Genomic DNA, 21,781 nt, shown 5'->3' with positions numbered 1-21,781 from the left:
TTTAAAGAAATCTTTAAAAATTTTCCATTCTTTTTTTTTTCCTTTGCCTCCTTCCCTTCATCCAGGAATCCAAGGAGATTGAGTGAACATGGACAGATGATTAAGATAATTTAAAGATAACTAAGTCTCTATATCCTTGGTTCCTGGAATGGTCCAAGCTGTTCAATTTTGATGAGGATGATGATAAAATTTACCATTTTTTGAAACATCTTCTACATGTCAGAGCTTTATATACTTTGTTATTTGAAGCACACAATCTACCAAAGTACGTATTCCCAAAAAGGTACCTAACCCCAGAGGCTAAATAGCTATTATACCTCAGATCATGTGGCTACTTAGTGATATTCGAATCCAGATTTGATTCCAACAAATGGGCATACTTTAAAACCTATTGCTTAGCAACAAATGGATCCTAGGGACCTCCCCATCCCAAGTGGAGAAAAGCAGACAATTCTTTCCTAGAAGCCAACTTAGAGGGACAATTAGAATTTTCTAATAGAAGTGCTCCCCCACCCCCTTTTGTGACCCAAACAGTTATTTAGGGCGTAAAACCTCTCATTGGCTGAGGTCAATTTCACATCCTAGGACTTGTGCCCCCCCCCCCGCTGGTGGAAGAGGAGGGTCCAAGACCCCCAGGAAATTCTTAATTTTCTTGGGGCGACCTCAAGTTGGGGACCAAGTCCTGCAAGCGACATTTGTTCATCCACATCTAGGGATAAACCTCTCTCCCAACTCAAGACTTCTTTTACTTCACAAGTTTAAAACAGGAACGAGGTCACCCCCCGCTTTTTCCCTCTCCCTGACAAGAAAAGGATCAGGTATGGACAACGACATTCCAATCCCTCTCCTTTCTTCATTTCTCAAAGTAACGTGTGCAAGTGCGGACGTGTGTCCGAGATTTTGTACACCTGATGCGCAGCGTGGCGGAACAGCTGGGCTCCCCCAAACCCGGGTTTCTCGCCCCGCCCCCTTCGTGATTCCCCGAGCTTGCTCCGCCCCCGCCCCGCCCCCGCCTTGCCCCTCAGCCCCGCCCCAGGCTCGCCCCGCCCCACCCCCTCTGCCTCGTTCCGGGCTTGCACCGCCTCGTCAGGCTAGCCCGGCCGGCCAGCGGGAGGCTCGTCCCGCCCGGCTTCTCCGGTGTCGCGCCCTCCCGCGCTACCCTGGCGCGTCCCGCCTCCTCCCCGCCCCTCAGCTGCGCTCCCAGCTTGCCCCGCCCCCGCCCGAGCGCTCCTTCGGCCTCTGCGCTCCGCTGCTCCCCCGGCTCCAGCAGCCGGCAGTCTCGTCTCCATGGCGACGCTGTGTCTCCGGCTCCCGGCACCGAACTTCGCGCGACCCGCGAGCTGGGCTGGCCTTCGGTGTCTGCCCTGCGGACCGGCGGTGTGAGAGGACCACGAGCGGGTAAGAGGCACTGCGGCGACGGAGGGTCGCCCTCGCCCCAGCTTCGCGTGCGGACAGACCCAGCCCTGGCCTCGGACTCCCCCAGGCCGCGCGCCTGAACGCGCAAACTTCTCTGCCCTCTCCAGGTTCGCGCTCCGGAGCTCCACGGCTGCCGAGGCGGCACGCGAGAAGGTAGGCTCGGCGCCGCTGCTGGTGCACCTGGGACTTGGCTTCCTCCTTTGGCTGTAGTCAGGCACTCGGGAAGGGGGGTAGTCTTTGTGTGTACATGGGTGTGAGTGGTAACTGGGCATTTCTGACCACCATTCTCGGACCAGCCAATTCGCGTGCGCAAACTGCTCCCCCCCCCCACCCCCCGAACAGTGAAAATAGCCTTGTTGCATCTCAGAGCTTCCAGCTACTTCGCTCCATCCTTACCCACCAAGTCCCCACCTCCTTTTTTAAAAAACAACTTTTTTCCCGTTTTATCTGTTTTTTTCTTCTTACATTTTTGGGGAAACAGCTTAATGACCAGTAGGAGCCAGCATTCACTGACTGTAAAGATGTTATTACTTGCTAGACTTAACTTGCACGACCATAAATAAAAAATTCTTGTGGAATTTAGGTAAACCATTGAACCTCCCCGGGCCGTGCTTTTATATTCTGTAAAATGAGGGGCTAACAGTGGATCAGTCACTTCCAAGGTCCGGTCTTCAGCCTTCTGTGAGGTGACAAAATTGACTTGAGATTTCCAAAATCAAGATGTGTGGCCTTTGATTACTCAAACTGTGCTGCACTGCGCTGTTGTGGCACTTAAATTAGCACAGGGCAAAATTATAAATTTATCATTTTCCTTCCCAGAGGGCATAGGTGAATTGGGCCAGTTTGTTTTTACCCCAAGAGACCCCTGGAAGTGGCTTTTTAAAAATAAACCTGAAAAAGGCACTAAAAATGTCTTTTGAATTGTTTCCTTCTAATTATAATTGTAGTAGAAGATAGGTGCTGTTATTTATTATTAGATATTTATATTAATCTTCACAATAACCATGAAGTGGGTAGTATTTTGTCCTCATTTTACAGTTGAGGAAAGTGAAAAATAGATTAAGGAACTGGCTCGAGTTCACAATAATTTGCTGAGGTTTGGACGTAGATAGTCTGGCTCTGGAGTCTGGGCTTCCAGCTCTACATTATACTGTAAAGGAAATATCTAAAATTTATATGTCATCACTTTTGTTTATTTTTACAGATTTTATTTATTATTTGATAGAGAGGGAACACAAGCAGGGGGAGTGGGAGAGGGAGAAGCAGGCTTCCCACTGAACAGAGAGCCTGATACAGGGCTCCATCCCAGGACTCTTAGCCTAAGGCAGATACTTAACGACTGAGGTACCCAGGTGCCCCATGTCATCACTTTTATATAAGAATGAAAATGGTAGGGGGCGCCTGGGTGGCTCAGTGGGTTAAAGCCTCTGCCTTCGGCTCAGGTCGTGATCTCAGGGTCCTGGGATGGAGCCACTTGTTGGTCTCTCTGCTCAGCAGGGAGCCTGCTTCCCACTGGCTCTCTCTCTGCCTGCCTCTCTGCCTACTTGTAGATCTCTGTCTGTCAAATAAATAAATAAAAATCTTTAAAGAATGAAAATGGTAGAAGATCATTGAAACCATTTTTATACACGTTCAAGACTATGCAATGAAGATTGCCCCCAAATCCTATTGTGTCCACAGTTGGCTCCCCTAGGATGGAGGATGGTGCTTAATCAGCTCTCATCACAGTTGCAGGACCTGAGCATGTGGCTATTTCTTAATTCATCCTTTGTCTATTAGAATACTAGGTGACTTTTAAAAACAAATAGCCCAAAAGGATAAAATAATTGTACAAAAGGGATAGAGGAACATGAACGTATCTTCCAGTATTCCAAGAGAAACCTAAAATGAAAATTTTGTGAAACCTAAATTTTGAATGCTCTAATTCATTTTATGAAACCTAGAAAATCTAAATAAAACGTATGTGGCCTATTGACTACTGGTTAGTGAACATTTACCTAGAGGAGTAAGGGAATGAGATTTTTCTGTTCTTTTTTAAGGACTAAGTCCTTATAATCTGGTGTGTATATCTTAAATTGAACCCATTACAGCCACCTATGTCTAGGGGCTACCATATTGGATAGCAAAGATCTAGTTTAATACTTTATTTTGCTTTCTTGCTTTCTTCCTTCCTATTCAACAAATATGTATTGAGCACCAATTTATGTGGTATGTGGGTTTTTCTGTTCTTTGTTGCCAAAAACAAAAAAACCTAGCTGAACTAATTGGGCCTTTGACTGGTGTTTTTATTGAGAGAGTCAATTTTTCCAAAAGGCTACAACTATATCACATAAAAGTCTTGTTTTCTACCATGTGTAGAAAATCTGCAGTGAGAGAAGCATGAGGTCCACCTGCAGGGAGAAGCTGAGATGAACAGGGAAAACCCCCATGCTCCTCCTTGAACACAGCTGTATTCACTGTTCTAACTTGTGCACAATTTGGGTATTTAACTCTTGGATTCTGTGAGCCAACCCTTTTCTTCTTTTTCCTAAGCTAACTTGAGTATGGTTTCTGTAACTTGCAACCAAGAGTCCAGACTAACATAGCAAAGAAGTCAAGAACTAATCCTTTTCTTTTAGAAATGAGCCCATGATTGGGGCACCTGGTGGTTCAGTGGGTTAAATGTCTGCCTTCCACCCAGGTCATGATCCCAGGGTCCTGGAATAGAACACCACGTTCGGCTCCCTGCTCAGAGGCGAGTCTGCTTCTCCTTCTCTTTCTGCCCTTCTGCACCCCGCCTCCACTTGTACTCTCTTTTGCTCTCTCTCACATAAATAAATAAAATCTTCAAAAAAAAAAAAAATGAGCCCATAATGACCCCTACCCTGACCCCCAAAGTACATTTTAATTTACAAAATAAACAATATTTTCAAACACATATGATCACATAATTACACCTTTATAAATCACTTTGTCATGTACATTTTTAATATTTAATGGTATACATTTATCTTCTGATGAATACTACCCATCTTTCTATATTAGTCATTCAGAATTTTTTTCGTAATAAAAATAAATCTATACCTGCTTTTCCCCAACTCTCTTCTCAGAATCATCCCTCCCAATTCTGTGGGCCTTTCTTTTTGATTATAAGAGTATTCTCAGCCAATTAAATTACTTATATCATTCCAGTGGTTTTATTCATTTAGTCAATATCTGAGTGCCTTTGAAATGATATGAGACCCATACTCATGAATAAGAACCAGGCTGTGCTCTCCAGAAACTTCTATCCTGGTGATATAATCATTCTACCACTCTGTAGTTATCCGTCAACATATTGCTTATGGGCATGTCCTTGACTGATTCTTTTACTCCACTTGCTTCTTAAATGTTGTTATTTCCCAGGATTTTCTCCTGGGCCTTGTCTTATTCTACATGGGCCATGCCATCCATTCACATTTTTTTCACAGCTATCCCACACATCATCTTTTCTCTTGAGGTCTAACTCTCTGTAATAGAACTGGACAACATTTGATTTCAGATGACTTACAGACATCTCCCATCCATAATTTCCCCAAAACAAACTCATTATCCACCCCTCAAGAATGTTCTTCCCCTGGTGCCCTCATCCTAGTCATCCACATGAGAACCATCAACTTTTCTTCTCCCCCACTTCTATGTCTAGTGATCCTCAGTTTTACCTCTCTTTTGGTTCCAAAAGTACCTTCTTGGCTTTGTACACCACTTTTTCCCCTGGAGTAGGGTTTGGCAAATTTTTTCCATAAAGGGCCAGATAACATGTATTTTAGGCTTTGTAGGTCAGACAGTCTTTGTTGTAACTAACCATTCGACTCTGCTACTGTAGCCTGAAAGCTGCCCTTGACAATGTACAAACATTGTCTGTATTCCAACGTAATTTCACTTATTAAAGTAGGCAATGAGGGTGCCTGGTTGGCTCAGTTGGTTAAATGTCTGCCTTTGGCCTCAGGGCATGATCTCAGAGTCCTGGGACTGAGCCTCACAGAGCCCATGTTGGCAAGCTCCCCTGCTCAGCGGTGGTGGTGGGGGCGGGGGCTGCTCCCCCTCTCTCTCTGCCTGTGGCTCTGCCTGCTTGTACTCTCTCTCTCTGTCAAATAAATAAATAAAATCTTTTTTTTTAAAATGTAGGCAATGAGTCATATTTGGCTTATGAGCTTTAATTTTCCAGTCCCTGCTCTGGACTATTTCATTGGCCTTGTAACTGGTTTCTCCACCTCCCATTCTCTCTCAGGTTTACCCTCCACAGACTTTCTTTTCTAAGATAGATGTAATCATATGATTGGCTTCTTCAGAGCCTTGGTTTGCTTTCCATTGACTACTGGCTAAAACCCCACATTCCTTACACATGATAATTAATGACTTTCCAGGTTTGCTCCCACATATATATCCAACTCCATCTATTACTGTTTTCTAAGACACTACAGTTCTTCTCCTCCTGTTGACTGCCTACTTGGCTAAATAAATAGCACCTCCATTATGAAGCCTGACTCTTGCTTCCCATAGCAGGTAGAATAATATCATATTCTAGGGATACTTGTAGAAATCATACCTGTGGGAATACAGCAAACCCGGAGGACAGTCCTCAGAACTGTATTCTAGAACTGCAGAGTTGTTCAGGGACAGCTCTATTGACTAGACTCTCTCTTCCTTTGTCTTTCCAGTTCTGTTTCCTTGGGCATCCCCAGTTCATGAGCTCAAAAGAAGGGATTTGACTGATCCTGTTTGGGCAGTATGGAAAATTATATTAGAGGGAAGCATTTAGTACAGTGCTTTGGAGCTTGATCTATCCTGTATATGGAAAGTTAATACTTGTTTCCCCTATAAAATTCTGAGTTTCTCTTGTATCCCCAGAGCTTATCAAAGACATATCTGTGCTGAAGTACATGGTAGGTGCTCATCAAATATTTGTTGTAAGTAGACATTAAATTTCAGGACATGAAATAGACATGGAAATCAGGAACTGTCATAATTGTGTTGTTCCCATTACCACTGGGACTGTTGAAATACATCAGAAGAGTCTGTCGTGTCCAAAAACCAGCAGGTATACTTGGTAGAGACTCCAAAGGCTGATTAAATGGATGTTGTGATGTAAACATTAACCATATACAATAGTAATGGATATACAAGGTGTGCATCTCTATGCCATTCTTTCTGGATACCATGACCCCAATTTGAATAGGGACCACTGGGTGGAGAAAAGAATTAAAGTAGCACAAGACCATCATACAGCTTACAAGCCTGTAAGAGATGAATAAACAGAGATAAAAACAGTGTTGCAAATTTTAAATGGTATTTGTTTTTTAATAGAATAAATGTATTTTGTTCAAATATCAAGAGATACAAATGGACATAAAGTAAAAAACTCCCACCTGCCCCAGTCCTGCAGCCATCCCGTTTTCCTACTCAGAGTCAACTATTATGTTTCTTTCCTGAAAGCATTTCCGTTCTGAGATATTTTTTGCATACTGATAGTTATTTGAAAAATATATATTACTTATACAACGGTTAGACCTCATTCTGCTCAACTTACCAGTCACTGCTTTAACTCTACCTTTGTTCTCAATTACTCTGTTTTTTCCCTGCAGTCAATGATCTTTTTAAGCAAGTATCATTACTTTGGAGCAGATGTGGTTTTTTAATTAATTAATTAAAAGTCTTCAGAGCTAGTCTGCTTGTCTCAATCACAGTAAAACCTTCTTTTTGGTTCCCTAAGCAATCTTAACCAGCCCCCTAGGACATCTTGCTAACTTTTCCTTTAGATAAAACATACATTGTTTCTACAGCATCCCTCCTATATGCCAGGTGCTATGCTAAACACTTTACCAGATCATCCTATTTAAATCTTACGATGATCCAGTGAAGATGGCACTATTGTGATTCCTGTTTTACAGATGGAGGAACGTAAGCCTGAGGAAGTTAAGTAACCTACTGAAATTTACATGGGAAGTGGTAGAACTGGGCCATGAATCTAGTCTCTTTCACTGAAGAGCCCCAACTCTCGAGTGTCACTCTGTACTGCCCCCCACCCCATAGAATTCAGTTTTATGGAAGGAGATTAAATGGACATTTCCTAGGTTATGATAAATCCAGACCTAGCAGAGCTTGAGTTTCCATCAAGGGCTGGGATCTGCCCATCCTGGGTTTTTCTTTTACCAGGTGAAAATGAGAGAATTATATGTACTGACGTTTCATCCAGGTAAAAGGTAGAATGTAGCAATTCATAAAGATCCTAGAGCTAGAAAGGAGAGAATATAAATATAAAGAGGATGTCCACTCAGACATATGGGTTACCATAGGATTGTGGAAATCTAGGAAGTACCTCTCACAACAGGTCATCTTGGATTTCTTTTGTTAGGGCCTTTATTGTTTCAGCCTTTGAGCTCTACTGCCCTAGAGAAGCATTTATCCTAGAGTATGGTCTTCTGCAACTTTTTTTTTTATTAAGATTTTAAGTATTTATTTAGAGGGAAAGTGGGCTCCTTTGAATCCCTGGGGTGGGGCTGCAGTGGGGTTTGGGGAGCAGAGCAGAGGGAGAGGGAGAATATGAAAGCAGATTCCGTGCTGAATGCTGAGCTGGCCACCACTGGGCTCCACATCAGGCAACCCTGAGATCATGACCTGAGCCAAAATCAAGAGTGCCTGAGCCACCCAGGCACCCCTGGTCTTCTGCAACTGTTTTTTCTGAAAAGATACCTTACTTTTATGATGGACTTTAGCTCTCTCTGAATTTCTCAGAGGGATAATCAGATTAATAACATATATAATGTCTGGCTTGATCAGGATTTCCCAGAAAACAAAGGCTGGGGCAAAAATTCATGTACCCATGCTTTATTCCAGAGTGCAAATCGGTACGAGGGAGAGAGATTTAAAAAGAGAAAAACTTAATACAAAATAGGAGCTTCTCTTTTATTGTCCTGGGTTTTGGCCCTGAATTTTGTATTCCAGAAATCCCTAGTATGTACTATTATCACCAATTTTTTTTAAGATTTTATTTATTTATTTATTTATTTATTTGACAGAGAGAGATCACAAGTAGGCAGAGAGGCAGGCAGGTGGGGGTGGGGGAGCAGGCCCACCCCTGCTGAGCAGAGAGCCCAATGTGGGACTTGATCCCAGGACCCTGAGATCATGACCTGAGCCGAAGGCAGAGGCTTTAACCCACTGAGCCACCCAGGCGCCCCTATCACCAATTTTTTAAGTCTTGCTTGGGATATGGGGACAGCAAGTGTTGGTGAAGGAGAGGGCAAGTGAATTGTTATTTATGAAAAATTTAAGTGTGGTCTCTCTCATACTTAAAACAAAAACCACTAAAAGTTGATTTTTGTCTTTACAGTTAAAATTAAATTTACCCAAATATGTAAAGGGCTAATTATAGGAAAATCTATTTAGGGTAACCTAAGAAAGCCAAACATTCACAAAAAAAATATTGTAATTTATAAGTATTAATAAATACATAGGGGAACTTACAAGGTAAGAATTGCATTTTTTTTTTTTAAGAATTGCATTTTAAAATGTTTCTTTGGGGGATGCCTGGGTGGTTCAGTCATTAAGCATCTGCCTTCCGCTCAGGTCTTGATGTCAGAGTCCTGGGATTGAGCCCCACATAGGGCTCCCTGCCCAGCAGGAAGCCAGCATTCCCTCTCCTACTCCCCCTGTTTATGCTTCTGCTCTCTCTGTGTTTCTGTCAAATAAATAAATAAAATCTTAAAATAAAATAAAATGTATCTTTAGATAAAATAAAAAACATTTCTAACTGTATTTATTGAAATAAAAATATTTTATTTAAAATATCTCATCTTGAAATACCATGAAAAAATTTCTTGTTCTGGCTTAAATACACTGTTTTTCATAACACAGATGAACTGGAATGTGGCAGTTTGATTTATGTTGTTTTATTTTGTTGAAGTAGGGGAGAAAAGTGGTGTTAGAAGGATAAGCCAAAATGAATTTATGATTTCTGGGGTCAGCTCAATAGGAAAGGGAGGGGAATCCTTAACCTGCTGTTGATTGTATTTGGATCTGGATCTAGAGTCCAAATTATGTAAAAGCAAAACAGAAGCACAGAATTAGAGGCTTATTTAATACATCACTTTTCTAACACCAGAAGCATTCCTACAGCTCTTTTTACATAAGCTCTGATGTGAAATGGGGAGAAGGGGAAGGGCTACTTTCTCTAGACTTTTTTTTTTTTTCAACCCAATTTCATAATCCAAAAGAATGAGGTTTTAGAGTTAGGATGGAAGTGATACTACTATATAAAAAAGCCAAAATATTTAATATCCTTCCGATAGACTCCTGCATTGTTTTATTTACAGTCTAAATTTATATAGTATTTAAAGACTTAGGAAGTTGGGGGTTTTTCTGCAAGAATTATCTAGACAAGACAGATGCTGTAAGATAAGACTATATAAATTATTTTTAGGATGTTTTAAATCTCTTTTACTACCAATTTACATAGTTTCTAAAAAAATTGGCTTTAGTATAAAATTATATTTTAGCCTAGATAAAGAAATGTTTATTTAAAGGCTATGCATAAATTATTTCAAATACCTCAAACTAAAATAATAATGCTAGTTTTTATTTTTGCTTCTATTTTAGGTACAAAAATATAAACAGAATGGCAGATTGCTAGTGTTTGACTCAACGGGTAAATGATTCATTACTTAAAAAGAGCATGTTTCATCACCATTTGGTCCTAAATATTAAGAAGATAGTCTGCTGGAGTGACTAAATGTAGTTGAAGTCTTAGTAGTTAAATCCTTTATTATGTTGCTTGTCATTTAAAAAACGCTGAAATGTATTTGCAGATCAGGAATTTCTGTTAGGAACATCATGACAGATGAAATACTGAGTTGGTTTTCTTCTCTTTCAGGAAAAGTGATGATTGAACCAAATGAAGCAATGTCAGAGTAAGAAGATGTCTCTGGTTGTGCAGCTGATCTATCACATGCCTTTTAAGCAATTAGAACTAGATAATGCAATCATTTGTCATCCAATTAAATTTGAAAGGCCAGAAATGCATGGATTAGCACTTTAGCTTTTGCTTCAGTGAAAGCAATTGTTACTTAGATAAAAGAACATTTAAAATGAAAAATGAATTTTGATAAAAATTTAGAGGTATACATAATAGTCATTTCTACTTTTTAAATGCTGAAATACCAAGTAGTCTGTATTTTACTTATATTACTTTCATTGTTCATTCCTATTTCCTTTTGATACTTTCTCATTTCTTTCAGAATTTCCCTTTAAATGAATATTTACTTTAAAATTAAAGATTCTTTATTTACTATGAGATGAATCGTTACTACTAAATAAGGGAAACTGATCACCCCAATTAGTTGAAGGGGGCTAGTGTTAAAAAGAATCATAGTCCAGTTTCAGTGTAGTAGCTAAATTTTAAGTACCTGCTTTGTTCAAGGCACTAATTCTGATAATTCATCAAAACCCTTCCTGATATGATCATCTCCTACCTCCTGAGGAAAAAATTCTATTAATTCCATGAAAAATTATACTTTGAAAGTTGATCATAAAACACATTCATAGAGATCAATTATTGACAGATTGGTAGAATGGTGCCAAACTGATATTATTTTGGTTTATTCTGAATAAAATTGGGAAATTTTTCACATTATGCAATATACATTTTAATTTTCATGCTGTCAAAGCTAAAAATTAAAATTAGAGTCACCTTGGCCTTTGTTGTAAATTATATTTAATTACATATTTTTGTATTAAAGAGAATGTATAACAGATCAAAGACAGAGAACCTATGTTTATTACAGATTATTATAGATAATCAGAAAAAATAAATGCCTCATTAAGTATATTAATCTATATGTGAATATGTATATCCAATTACATGGTTGAAAAATATTTAAATTTTTTAAATGTAAGAAAATTTTAGTCTTTGAAGGAAGTATGATATAATTTTCAATAATAATAGGTCATTAATGAAAATATATTACTATTGTGTCTGTGAATACTGATGTTCATAGATGGTTGATAAGCAGTGTTGGAACTAAAGCAAGGGGAAATCCACATACTGAGTTAAACCCCAGGGATAAATCAAATGTAGCCTGGGCCAAAATAGAAAAGCAGAGTGATTACTTGTTCTCTTGATCTCATTAATAATTGCATCTGCTTATCAAATTAATTTGTACAAGGACAAAAATCATCTTCCCTTCAGTTCACTTGCAGAGAATATTTTGGGTTTGGTTTGATTGTTGTTTGGAGGGAGGAGGAGGAATGGTTAGTGTAGCCAGTAAGTTTCACAGGTGTGTGACTTTGTCACCTGGGTACCTTACCCAGAGTTCAACGTAAACAGGGCCAGGCCTGGGAAAAAAATGATCAAGTAGGAAAATAGAAAATCATGGAGGATCTTTGCTTGAAGAGCACTGTGACCTGGAAAGGTGATGCATTTTCTCAGTATAGCTTTCTTTCCACTCTCCACCTCCTCTGGCAGCACCTCCTCCTATGTCCTCCCAACCCCCCCACCTTCTTTGTCAAGTGAAGCAGTGGCAGTAGATTTGCCTTAATCTTCTGACAACTACTTTATTCTACTCTGAGGCATAAGGAGTGTATGGACTTATAAACAAAGGGTTTCAAATTTTTGTGCTGCAAAGCCCACATTTATTATTTCCTCTTTTCCCATGAATCCCATGTGTGAAAGAGTTTGTCTACCCAACAAATTGCATGTAATTAACAATTTTCAGTGATAAAAGTACAATATGTCTTTAATGCTAGATGAAGTTTTATAGATCTTGGACCCTTGATCTGTTGGGTTTGGGGTCAAGCTTTCAAGCATACTTAAAGATGTAGGGGGTGGGGAATGCCTGAAGTAAATCCACAGCATTCAATTGAAAAAATGTATCTATAGGTTTTCCATAATCGTATGTTTTATCTCTTCTAAGATGAATGACAAGTCTGTTTTTTTATTTCTATTTTTATACTTTAAGTAAATGCCTCTTTGGACGTAGACCAGGATTGGCAAGCAAACTTTGTACCTTACCAACACAAGTCTCTCTAAATGTAGCTAGGATATTCTCAGAAAAGTAAGTTTTAATCAATTTCAGTTTTAAGCCTATGTTTGACAAGTTTAAATTATTTTTAAGACAAAGTTTGAAATCTAAACTTACTAAAAAAATTATCCCAATAGAAATTTGGGGCCATTTCATAAATATGCCCAAAACTCTTAATAGATTTTTAGGAACAGTCCAAAATCTAGGTTATCTATGTTCTAACATAAATATGTTTCAGTAGGATATCTAATTTGACTGGCTCTTTAACCTAAGTAGAAACTTAAATAAACATCTTCCATTTCCAAAGGATATTATATAAAGTAAAAATTTGAATCATTCCTTAACTGTAACTATTTGAATTAAAGAAAACAAATCTTTTAGAGTATACCAGTTCAGTTATCTATTTTTCTTAAATGCTAGAAGCATTACCATAAATAATGTCACTTTCTCAAATGGAAATCAAAAGATTGTAGTTGAAGAGGAGGTTAGACCTCGGGCCTTTGATTCTTTAAAACTAGATATGAGAAAGACTACAGAAAGTGAGCAGAAAAGGAATTCGTATTTTACTGTTAAAATGATTTTGTTGATTCTCATATGTATTTTTATGACATGTTCACTACTTCCAAATAGTAATATCCCATTTAATATTGGGCATTGGTTTCCTCCATGTTGTATCATTAAGGTTTATTAGAGGCATTTCTCATTATTTAAATACTCAAAACTAGACCAGATAAATTCCCTCTTTTAGGGATATAATTAGTGAATATCTAAGTACCATATCTCATAGACTCTAAGCACACATATTTTCTTCATATTTTAACATCTCTTACAATTGATGGCATCTTACACTTAAACTTCTTTCTTAAATAACAGCATATCTTATAATAAATACATGGTATCTTGGATTCAACTAAACATTAATTTGTTGGGGGGAAGACAGCAAAGTTATTTTATTTAGATTAGATGTTAGAGCATATAAATTCTAGTAATCACTTGTGGCAAACTGTAACATAACAGGAATCTCACTAGAAATTAAATAGTTAACTGATTTCTCAACTTTTTATATGTAGAGTTTCATCGTGGATGCTTTTTTTTTTTCTCCACAATTAGAAAAACGAGGAGGGCAGAGGCAGAACAAATGTAAATCAACTTTGCATTTTTCATACTAGAGAGGGGTTTTACTTTAGGTGTATATATTGAGGAAATGAGATTCCATTCCCTCCCGTGATAGGCCATTCAGCCTGTTGGCTAAGTCACTGTACAAGATCACTGACTTAACTATACTCATGTTCTGGATTCATATGTCAGTCAGAAGAAGAGCCACCATAACTGGGGCAAGAAAAATGCTTCACATCTTTTTATGTCTTGACATGCAAAGTAGAAGTTGAATTTTTTTTTTTTTTTTGGTGAAGGAGACATATTCAAAGAATCTTAAAAACACAGAAAAGAGACTTGGGATTATTTTTCAAGGGGCAGGAATATCTTTCTCTGTAAACAGAGTGTGCCACACAAAAATCTTCTGTCTTAATGCATTATTAGTGACATAAAGTTTCAGGCTTAAAGGCTAAAAGAGAAAATTAACTCACCTTTATTTCGGCTGCTTAATGAAAAAGCAGGTTACTTTGTGTCATGACCAAGGTTTGATATTAGTGTTAGACTCTAAATAAGTGTAGCATTTAGCAATGGTGAGAACTGGTTTATAAATCTATAAAAACCTCAAGGCTAGTATCCCTAGTTTTATTATAATGATGTGCCAAAGACATTCATGTAATTGATTGCTTGTATTCTCTATGTTAAAGAACCCTGAGAAGATTTTAAGGATCATTACATGATAACGACAAATGCTAAGTAGAAATTGAATTTTAATCATCAGTAAAAATTATTTTTAATACTTTTCCACAAAAAAGATATTACATTTTAGCTATCCAGTTTATTGTTGATATATTTTGTATTTATATTAAGTGTGTTTGTATGAATGCATGTGAAGGTTTAAATAGAACTGTGATCTAGGAAAGTATTTTTTCACTATTTACGTTAACATTTAGGAAGGAAGTCTCTTCAAAAAATATTGAAAATACAGCTCCTTTAAAGAACACTGAAAATAGAGCATCTTCAAAGAGTATTGAAAATAAAGATACAGAAATGAACCTACAGTCTAAGCTACGGTCATCTTCCTGTTTAAAGGAAAGCACAGGTGATAACATTTGTTTTGTGTGAGTAAATGTAGCTTTTTATTGAGGCCTCCTCCGTGACCTTTGGGATATTGATATTCTATAGGTCTGGAGCAGGTCATAGGACCAGTAATTTTTGAAATTCAGGTACCACATGATTCTGATATGCAGTTGGGTGTGGAATCCATGGTATACATTATAAAAAATGATAATGATGAGGTATTAAATTTTCAAATGAACTAAAACACTTGTGAAAGCATTAAGTTCCATTCATCCAACATGGTTTATTGAGTCCCAGGACTGTTTTAGAAGCTGTGGATACAATAGTTCACAATAGGCAACTTTATGAAGTTCACATTCTAGTGGGAGGTAGTCAACTATTAAAAATAAATAATACTAAAAAATAAGACAATGACACATTGTGGTAGGTGCTATAATATAAATAAATGGCACCTGGGGGAGGACTATCTTAACTCTAGGGATCCGGAAATTTCCCTTGATGCTCAGCATTTGTGAATTGAAGGAGACCCTGTTATGTCACATAAAGTCCTTAATTCCTTATTATGAACTTCCCCTGATGACATCAGTGTGATGAGTCTGTGAGCAGGCTGAGTACCCACCAGAAGATCAGGGTGGCTGTGAGCTGAATGGAGACTGTAAATGAAACAGAAGCAGGTAGATGTCCTGAAGAGCCTAGCCATTCTAGGAAGGACTGGTGACCCTTTCCAGGGTAGCATTTTTTGGTTTAGTCAGGAGTTTGCTTTAGAGTGGGGAATTTTTTTTTTAAAGATTTTATTTATTTGACAGAGAGAGATCACAAGTAGGCAGAGAGGCAGGCAGAGAGAGAGAGAGGAGGAAGCAGGCTCCCTGCCGAGCAGAGAGCCCGATGCGAGACTCCATCCCGGGACGCGAGATCATGACCTGAGCCGAAGGCAGCGGCTTAACCCACTGAGCCACCCAGGCGCCCTAGAGTGGGGAATTTTTATCAGCTTTTCCTTTCCTCCTTTCTTTTTCTTTGTTTCTTTCTTTTCTTTTCTTTTCCTTTTTTTTTTTTTTTTGGCCTGCATTTTCTTAACATTGTCCTCTCTCAAGCTCTCCTGGATTTCTTCATTTTCTTTCTAACAAGTGAATCTACATGATTTGGAGTAGCCAATGGCCAAACTCCCATGTCACAAGACTTGCGTACACTCAAAATCTTACATGAAAGCAAGGTATCATGCAAGTTCTGTTTGAAACTGAAAGACATCGGGAGAGCCAGAGGAATTGACGAGCTCACTCAGTAGTCTTTCCCAAAGAGAGAATTTTAGGAAACACACACACAGTTTTTTCCTATTAATTCGTTTAATGGAACTGTATATCCTTATGCGTCAGGAAAAGGTAAGACACGGTTAGGAATATGAACTCAAGCCAAACCGACTGCCAGATCTACCACTTAATTAGTGTGTGAAGTCAGGTAGGTTATTTAACCGCTCTGTCCCTCAGTTTCATCTGTGAACAGAGTGACAATAGTATATACCTCATTGAGATGCTGAGAGAATTAAATGAGTTGATATATGTAATGTTCAGAAGAGTAATGGTATATAATGTTTGTTAGGATTATTGTATGTTATTTTTATTCATACATGTATCAGTTTCATGGATGGTAATATTATGACCTGATAAAATTTGTGTGTTAAAGTAGATTCAAGGAAAAATATTGAGTAAATAGTTTAGGTGATACTCATATGGCAAAGTGAATGAAGATAGTGTAAGAATTATACTATTGGAAAATGTTCTAATAGATTGTATCATGGAGATTTTACTTTTTTTTTTAAGGATTTTATTTATTTATTTGACAGAGATCACAAGTAGGCAGAGAGACAAACGGGGTTTGGGGCCGGGGGGGGGGGGGGAGGCAAACAGGCTCCCTGCTGAGCAGAGAGCCCAATGCGGGCTCGATCCCAGGACCCTGAGATCATGACCAGAGCCGAAGGCAGAGGCTTAAACCCACTGAGCTACCCAAGCGCCCTGAGATTTTACCTCTTAAATATTTCTCTAAGTTCCCCCTCCTCTCCATCCCTATTTTACCAGTGCCCTATCATTAATCGTCTCTCTCACCTGGACTTTTTAAAGAAACCTCTGACTTCTCTTCTTGCTTTTTTTTTTTTTTTTTTTTTTTTTTGGTCTCCCCTCAACTATACTTTCCACCCTGCTAGCCAAGTGTTCCTTCAGAAATGCAGAATTGAGGACGCCTGGGTGGCTCAGTGGGTTAAGCCTCTGCCTTCGGCTCAGGTCATGATCTCAGGATCCTGGGATCGAGCCCCGCAGAGCAGGGAGCCTGCTTGCCCCTCTCTCTCTGCCTCTCTGCCTACTTGTGGTCTCTGTCTGTCAAATAAATAAATAAAATCTTTTAAAAAAATGCAGAATTGGGGGCACCTGGGTGGCTCAGTTGTTAAGCATCTGCCTTCACCTCAGGTCATGATCCCATGATCCTGGGATCAAGCCCCACATCGGGCTCCTTGCTCAGCAGGAAGCCTGCTTCTTCCTCTTCCACTCCTGCCTGTTGTTCCCTCTCTCTCTCACTGTATCTCTCTGTCAAATAAGTAAATAAAAGCTATTAAAAAAAATAGAAAAAATACTTTAATAAAAAAAAAGAAATGTGGAATTGATCATACTTGTTTTCCTACTCAAAATCCTTTATTAGTAATCCCTTTATTCTTAGAATATGGTCCTAACTCCAAGGTTCCTGGTCTACAAAACCCCATGATCTACCTACCTTTCCAGACACATCTGTCACCATTGCAGTTTCAACCTTCACCCCTAAGTAGCATCAAAGTGCTTTGTCAATGCCACACACATTCTTGTTTCTGTGTTGCCTCGTGTTGTCCTCTCCCCTTGGAAAAACTGATCTGCTCGGACTGGACGATTCTTGACCACTGTCCAGAGTGGCATGGGGTCCTCCTTTCTGCTATCATTTACCTAGTACATGTCTGTCACCGTACTTCTATACTGTTTTATAGTTATCCTTTATGTTTCTGACTCCCCAGTTAGAGTATGAATGAGTACCTGAGGTCAAGAACTGTTCATTTTTGAGTTCTTGTGACTCCGCCTAGTGTAGAGCACTGGATGGGTAGTCATTGGTACTTATTTTTATTTTTCGGTATCCAGGTATCTGAGCAGTGACCTGACCTGCCTAAGAATGATTTACTCTTCAGCCTCTCCAGTCTTATTTTATTCTCCAAGGCTTTATTTCATATTTACCTTCCCATGTGAAGGTAATGTATTTCTGGAACTATGTCATAACATTATATATTATATATATTATAATGTACATCATACTATATATTATATTATATTATATTATATTATATTATATATAATGGGCTTTGTATTATATAATAATAACATATAATGTACATTATATATAATAATTTATAAAGTAAATTATAATATATATAACATATAATACAAATGTATTTCTGGAGATAGAATAGCATTAATTTCTTTTTCCTTGAAATCATCATTTTTTATAAACAAATTGTTTTCTGTATATTAAAATTTTAAGCACCAAAAAACACTCAGATTAATTCAGCATTATTGGTTTGGGTTTTTTCCTCATGGCAGTTTTACTGCCTTTTTTGGAAATGGAAATCACATAAGATCATTGCGGTACCATTTAGTCATGAAAAAAATAAACTACAGGAGACCATATAGTTAACATGTACATTTGTTACATTTTAATTTAGGAGTAACCATTTTTAATTTTTGAACTTTTCAATATTTATTGATTAAATTATGTATATTCTATCTTAGGTCAACTGGTTAAAGATGCAGTCCTTGCAGAGCAGGAGAAAAATAATGAACATTGCCTTCAGGATATTGATGATAAGTTGTCTGAATCCACGGACGATGATGGTGAAGATGATACCAATGATGAAGATAATGATGAAGACGGTAACCCTAGTAAGGATACTCATGCCCCATTAGAATTAATGGCAGAAGTAAGTTTAACTTGTGCATTGTAATTTAAGAAACTTAAAAATATTAAAATTACTAAATAGTGTATAGCCTTGAAGATTTAAAAAATAATAGAGATCCTTGCCCATATACAGATGCTTACCTAGCTTTTCATCTCTCTTACTGCCTTCATGAAGTTAGAGGTGAGAGAAGATTCTGTAAGTGGCTTACAGTATTCTGGTAAAGGCAGAAACAGGAATAAAAGAAGTTTTGGTATCAAACTCTGCAAGGACCGCTTTAAGGAATGCTTGCTACATTAACTAGGAACCATGCTAGTTTGGAGGGATATTTAGAGATAAATAAGAAAGATAAGTCTTTACCCTTGAGAACTAACAAGTATATATTATGTATATAGTACAATTTTATAAACAATGAAATGTGTGCTAGCAGAAGTATTTATGAGGTTCCCTGGGCATGGGGAGGGTTAAATGACTAATTGAGAATAGAAGTAGGAGAAACGGAATAAAGGAAGGATTTTTAGAAGAGACGTGGAGTCTCTTCCTCCTGAAGGAAGAGGGAAGCTTAGGAATTCATCTGGTAGAATGGAGAAGGCATTCCTGGCATAGGAAACAATATGTACAAAGACACTGAAGCCTGAAACATCATGTGCAAAAGCTGTACATAAACATTTCCTGATAATTCTATGGAGAACAAAACAGTTTTACCCCACTTGTATCACAGTCTAATTAACATTATAGAACTTCACGTATATTGTAAGAACTTTATAACACCCCCTTCTTATCCTTTATATTATTGTCATACATTTTACTTCCATGTATATTATAAGCCCTATAATACATTGTTATTATTTTTAGTTTTAGTTGTCACTATTTCTAGTTTTAGTTGTCAATATTTTAAAAAGTTTTTTTAATTGGAAAATATCTTTTTTGGAACACATTTCTGGTGTTCTCCATAGCTTTCTGTTGATCTGAATTTTCACCTGATATTATTTTCCTTTTACCTGAAAAACTTGCTATAGTATTTTTTTATAATGCAGTTCTTCCATCAGTGAATACTGTTAGCTTTTTGTTTGTCTGAAAAGTTTTAATTTTATCTTCATTTTTAAAGCATGCATGAGCTAGAGATTTATAAGTTACCAGGTAGTTTTCAGTACAGATGGTCCCTGACTTATAATGGTTCAACTTTGAATTTTTTCACATTATGTGAAAATGATACGTATTCAGTACAAGTTTTAAATTTGAATTTTCATTTCTTTCTCAGCTAGTGATGTGTGGTGTGATTACTCTCTCATGATGCTGGGCAGCTGCAACTCCCTGCCAGCCAATCCATCATGAGGATATGTTTATATCCTGATACACTACAATCATTATGTTTTTCACTTTTAGTACAGTATTCAGTAAGTTACATGAAATACTCAATACTTTAGTATAAAATAGGTTTTGATAGATGATTTTGCCCTATGATTTTGCCTAGGCTAATATAAGTAGTCTGAGCATGTTTAAGGTAGGCTAGGCTAAGCTGTAATGTTTGGTGGATTAAGTGTATTAAATGCATTTTTTTTTAAGATTTCATTTACTCATTTGACAGTGAGACACAGCAAGAGAAGGAACACAAGCAGGGGAAGTGGGAGAGGGAGACACAGGCCCCCCACAGAGAACCCCCCCTCGATGCGGGGCTTGATCCCAGGACCCTGGGATCATGATCTGAGCTAAAGGCAGACACTTAATGACTGAGCCACCCAGGTGCACCTTAAATGCATTTTCAACTTATTTCAATTTATGAGCGTTTATTGGGCTATAACCCCATTGTAAATTGAGGAAGATCTGTACTTTGAAAGACTGCTTCATTGTCAGACAGTTTGTGTCATTTCAGACAAGATGTCTGCTGTTACTGCTTTTGTCCAACTGTATATGTCTTTTTCTCAGACTTTAATAAAATTTTTTTTCTTTTGTATTGTTATTTTTGGCAATTTATGATGTACCTTGATGTGGTATTCTTCATGTTGTTTCTGTTCATTGAGATCCTTGTATCAATGAGTTTATAGTTTACACCAGATTTGGAAAATGTTCAGTTATTAAGTCTTCAAATAATTTTTTTGAACTCTTCTCTCCCTTTCTTCTTCTGAGCTACAAGTTACATGTATGTTAGATCACCCAGTGTTGCCCCAAACGTCACTGATGTCACTTTTTTGTTTGTTTTATCTATATATTTCATTTTAGAAATTTCTCTAAATTTCTTTGGAAAGTTCCAATCTTTTCTTTGTAGTTATAATCTGCCATTTAATCCCAACCTCCCACCCTTTCTCTCTCCCTCTCTTTTTCTCTCTCCGTGTGTATATATATAAAATGCACATATTTTATCATCTCTACAAGTTTTATTTAAATATTTTATATCTATTTTCATCATGTTCATATTTTACTTTTGAGTATATGACATATTTGTAATGACATATTTTTAAGACATTAATAATGACATATATTAACATGCTTCTCAGCTGTGCTATCATTTTGTAATTTTTAATCCTGGGTCAGTTTCTATCGATTAAGTTTTCTCCAGTATATGGGTCATATTTTTCTGCATCTTTGCATGCCTGGTAATTTTTTTACTGAACCCTAGACATTATAAATTTTATGTTCTTTGATATAAGTTTTGTTGTTTTCCTTCAAATAGTTTTGGATTTTTGAACTGGGTCATAGTTGAGTTTCTTGGAATCAGGTTTCTTTTATAGTCTTGCTTTTTATGCTTTGTTGGGAGGGTTCAGAGCAGCCTTTACATTATAAGGGAGACTACTAAGGCAATGCCCTAATGAGGACTCTGCCCATTGATCTGTGTATTAAAATGACCTTCCACTCTGGCTGGAGAAAACATGACTTCTGTTCAGCCCTTTGTGAGATCCTTTGGTTGTTCTACCTGCTCATCCAGCAGTTCTTTTTCTAGCCTCAGATCATTTCTGCATACTCATATGCAGATGAATTCCAGCCAAAGCCTCAAAAAGATACCTCTGCAGATTGTTGGAGCTGCTTAAAATATAATATTGGCCTTTCTGAACTTCAGACTGTCTTATTTCAACTCAGATCACTGGTCTCTGGAATGCTGCCTGCCTGTGCTGTTACCTGAAGACAGCCCACAGCTCTAAACTGAGGCAATCATAGGACCCATCTGTTTCCCTTCTCGCAGATCACTCTCCTGTGACAGCTGCTG

General features: G+C 37.9%; 1 protein-coding gene across 12 annotated transcripts in view; it reads left to right on the top strand.

Annotated features, from left to right (window-relative positions):
• Positions 1-1,064: 1,064 nt before the first annotated feature.
• Positions 1,065-21,781, top strand: part of ERICH2 (glutamate rich 2) — a 38,651-nt gene continuing 17,934 nt past the window's right edge. The window contains exons 1-6 of one of the 12 annotated variants that reach the window (XM_082689451.1): positions 1,218-1,398; positions 1,524-1,569; positions 10,307-10,343; positions 12,390-12,485; positions 14,498-14,646; positions 18,416-18,603. In XM_082689451.1, the coding sequence (XP_082545577.1) occupies positions 10,315-10,343; positions 12,390-12,485; positions 14,498-14,646; positions 18,416-18,603 (462 nt within the window). In that variant the 5' untranslated portion in view covers positions 1,218-1,398; positions 1,524-1,569; positions 10,307-10,314. Of the gene's footprint in view, positions 1,399-1,523; positions 1,570-10,032; positions 10,082-10,306; positions 10,344-12,389; positions 12,486-14,497; positions 14,647-15,217; positions 15,299-17,770; positions 17,878-18,415; positions 18,604-21,781 lie in introns of those variants that run through there. The other 11 variants (XM_082689455.1, XM_082689456.1, XM_082689452.1 and 8 more) reach the window with 11 other exon arrangements.

Source organism: Mustela nivalis, assembly GCF_964662115.1.
Source record: "Mustela nivalis genome assembly, chromosome: 11".
NCBI classification, from domain to species: Eukaryota; Metazoa; Chordata; class Mammalia; order Carnivora; family Mustelidae; genus Mustela; species Mustela nivalis.
The sequence above is the reverse complement of the archived record's forward strand: the minus strand, read 5'-3'. Positions and strand labels throughout refer to the sequence as shown.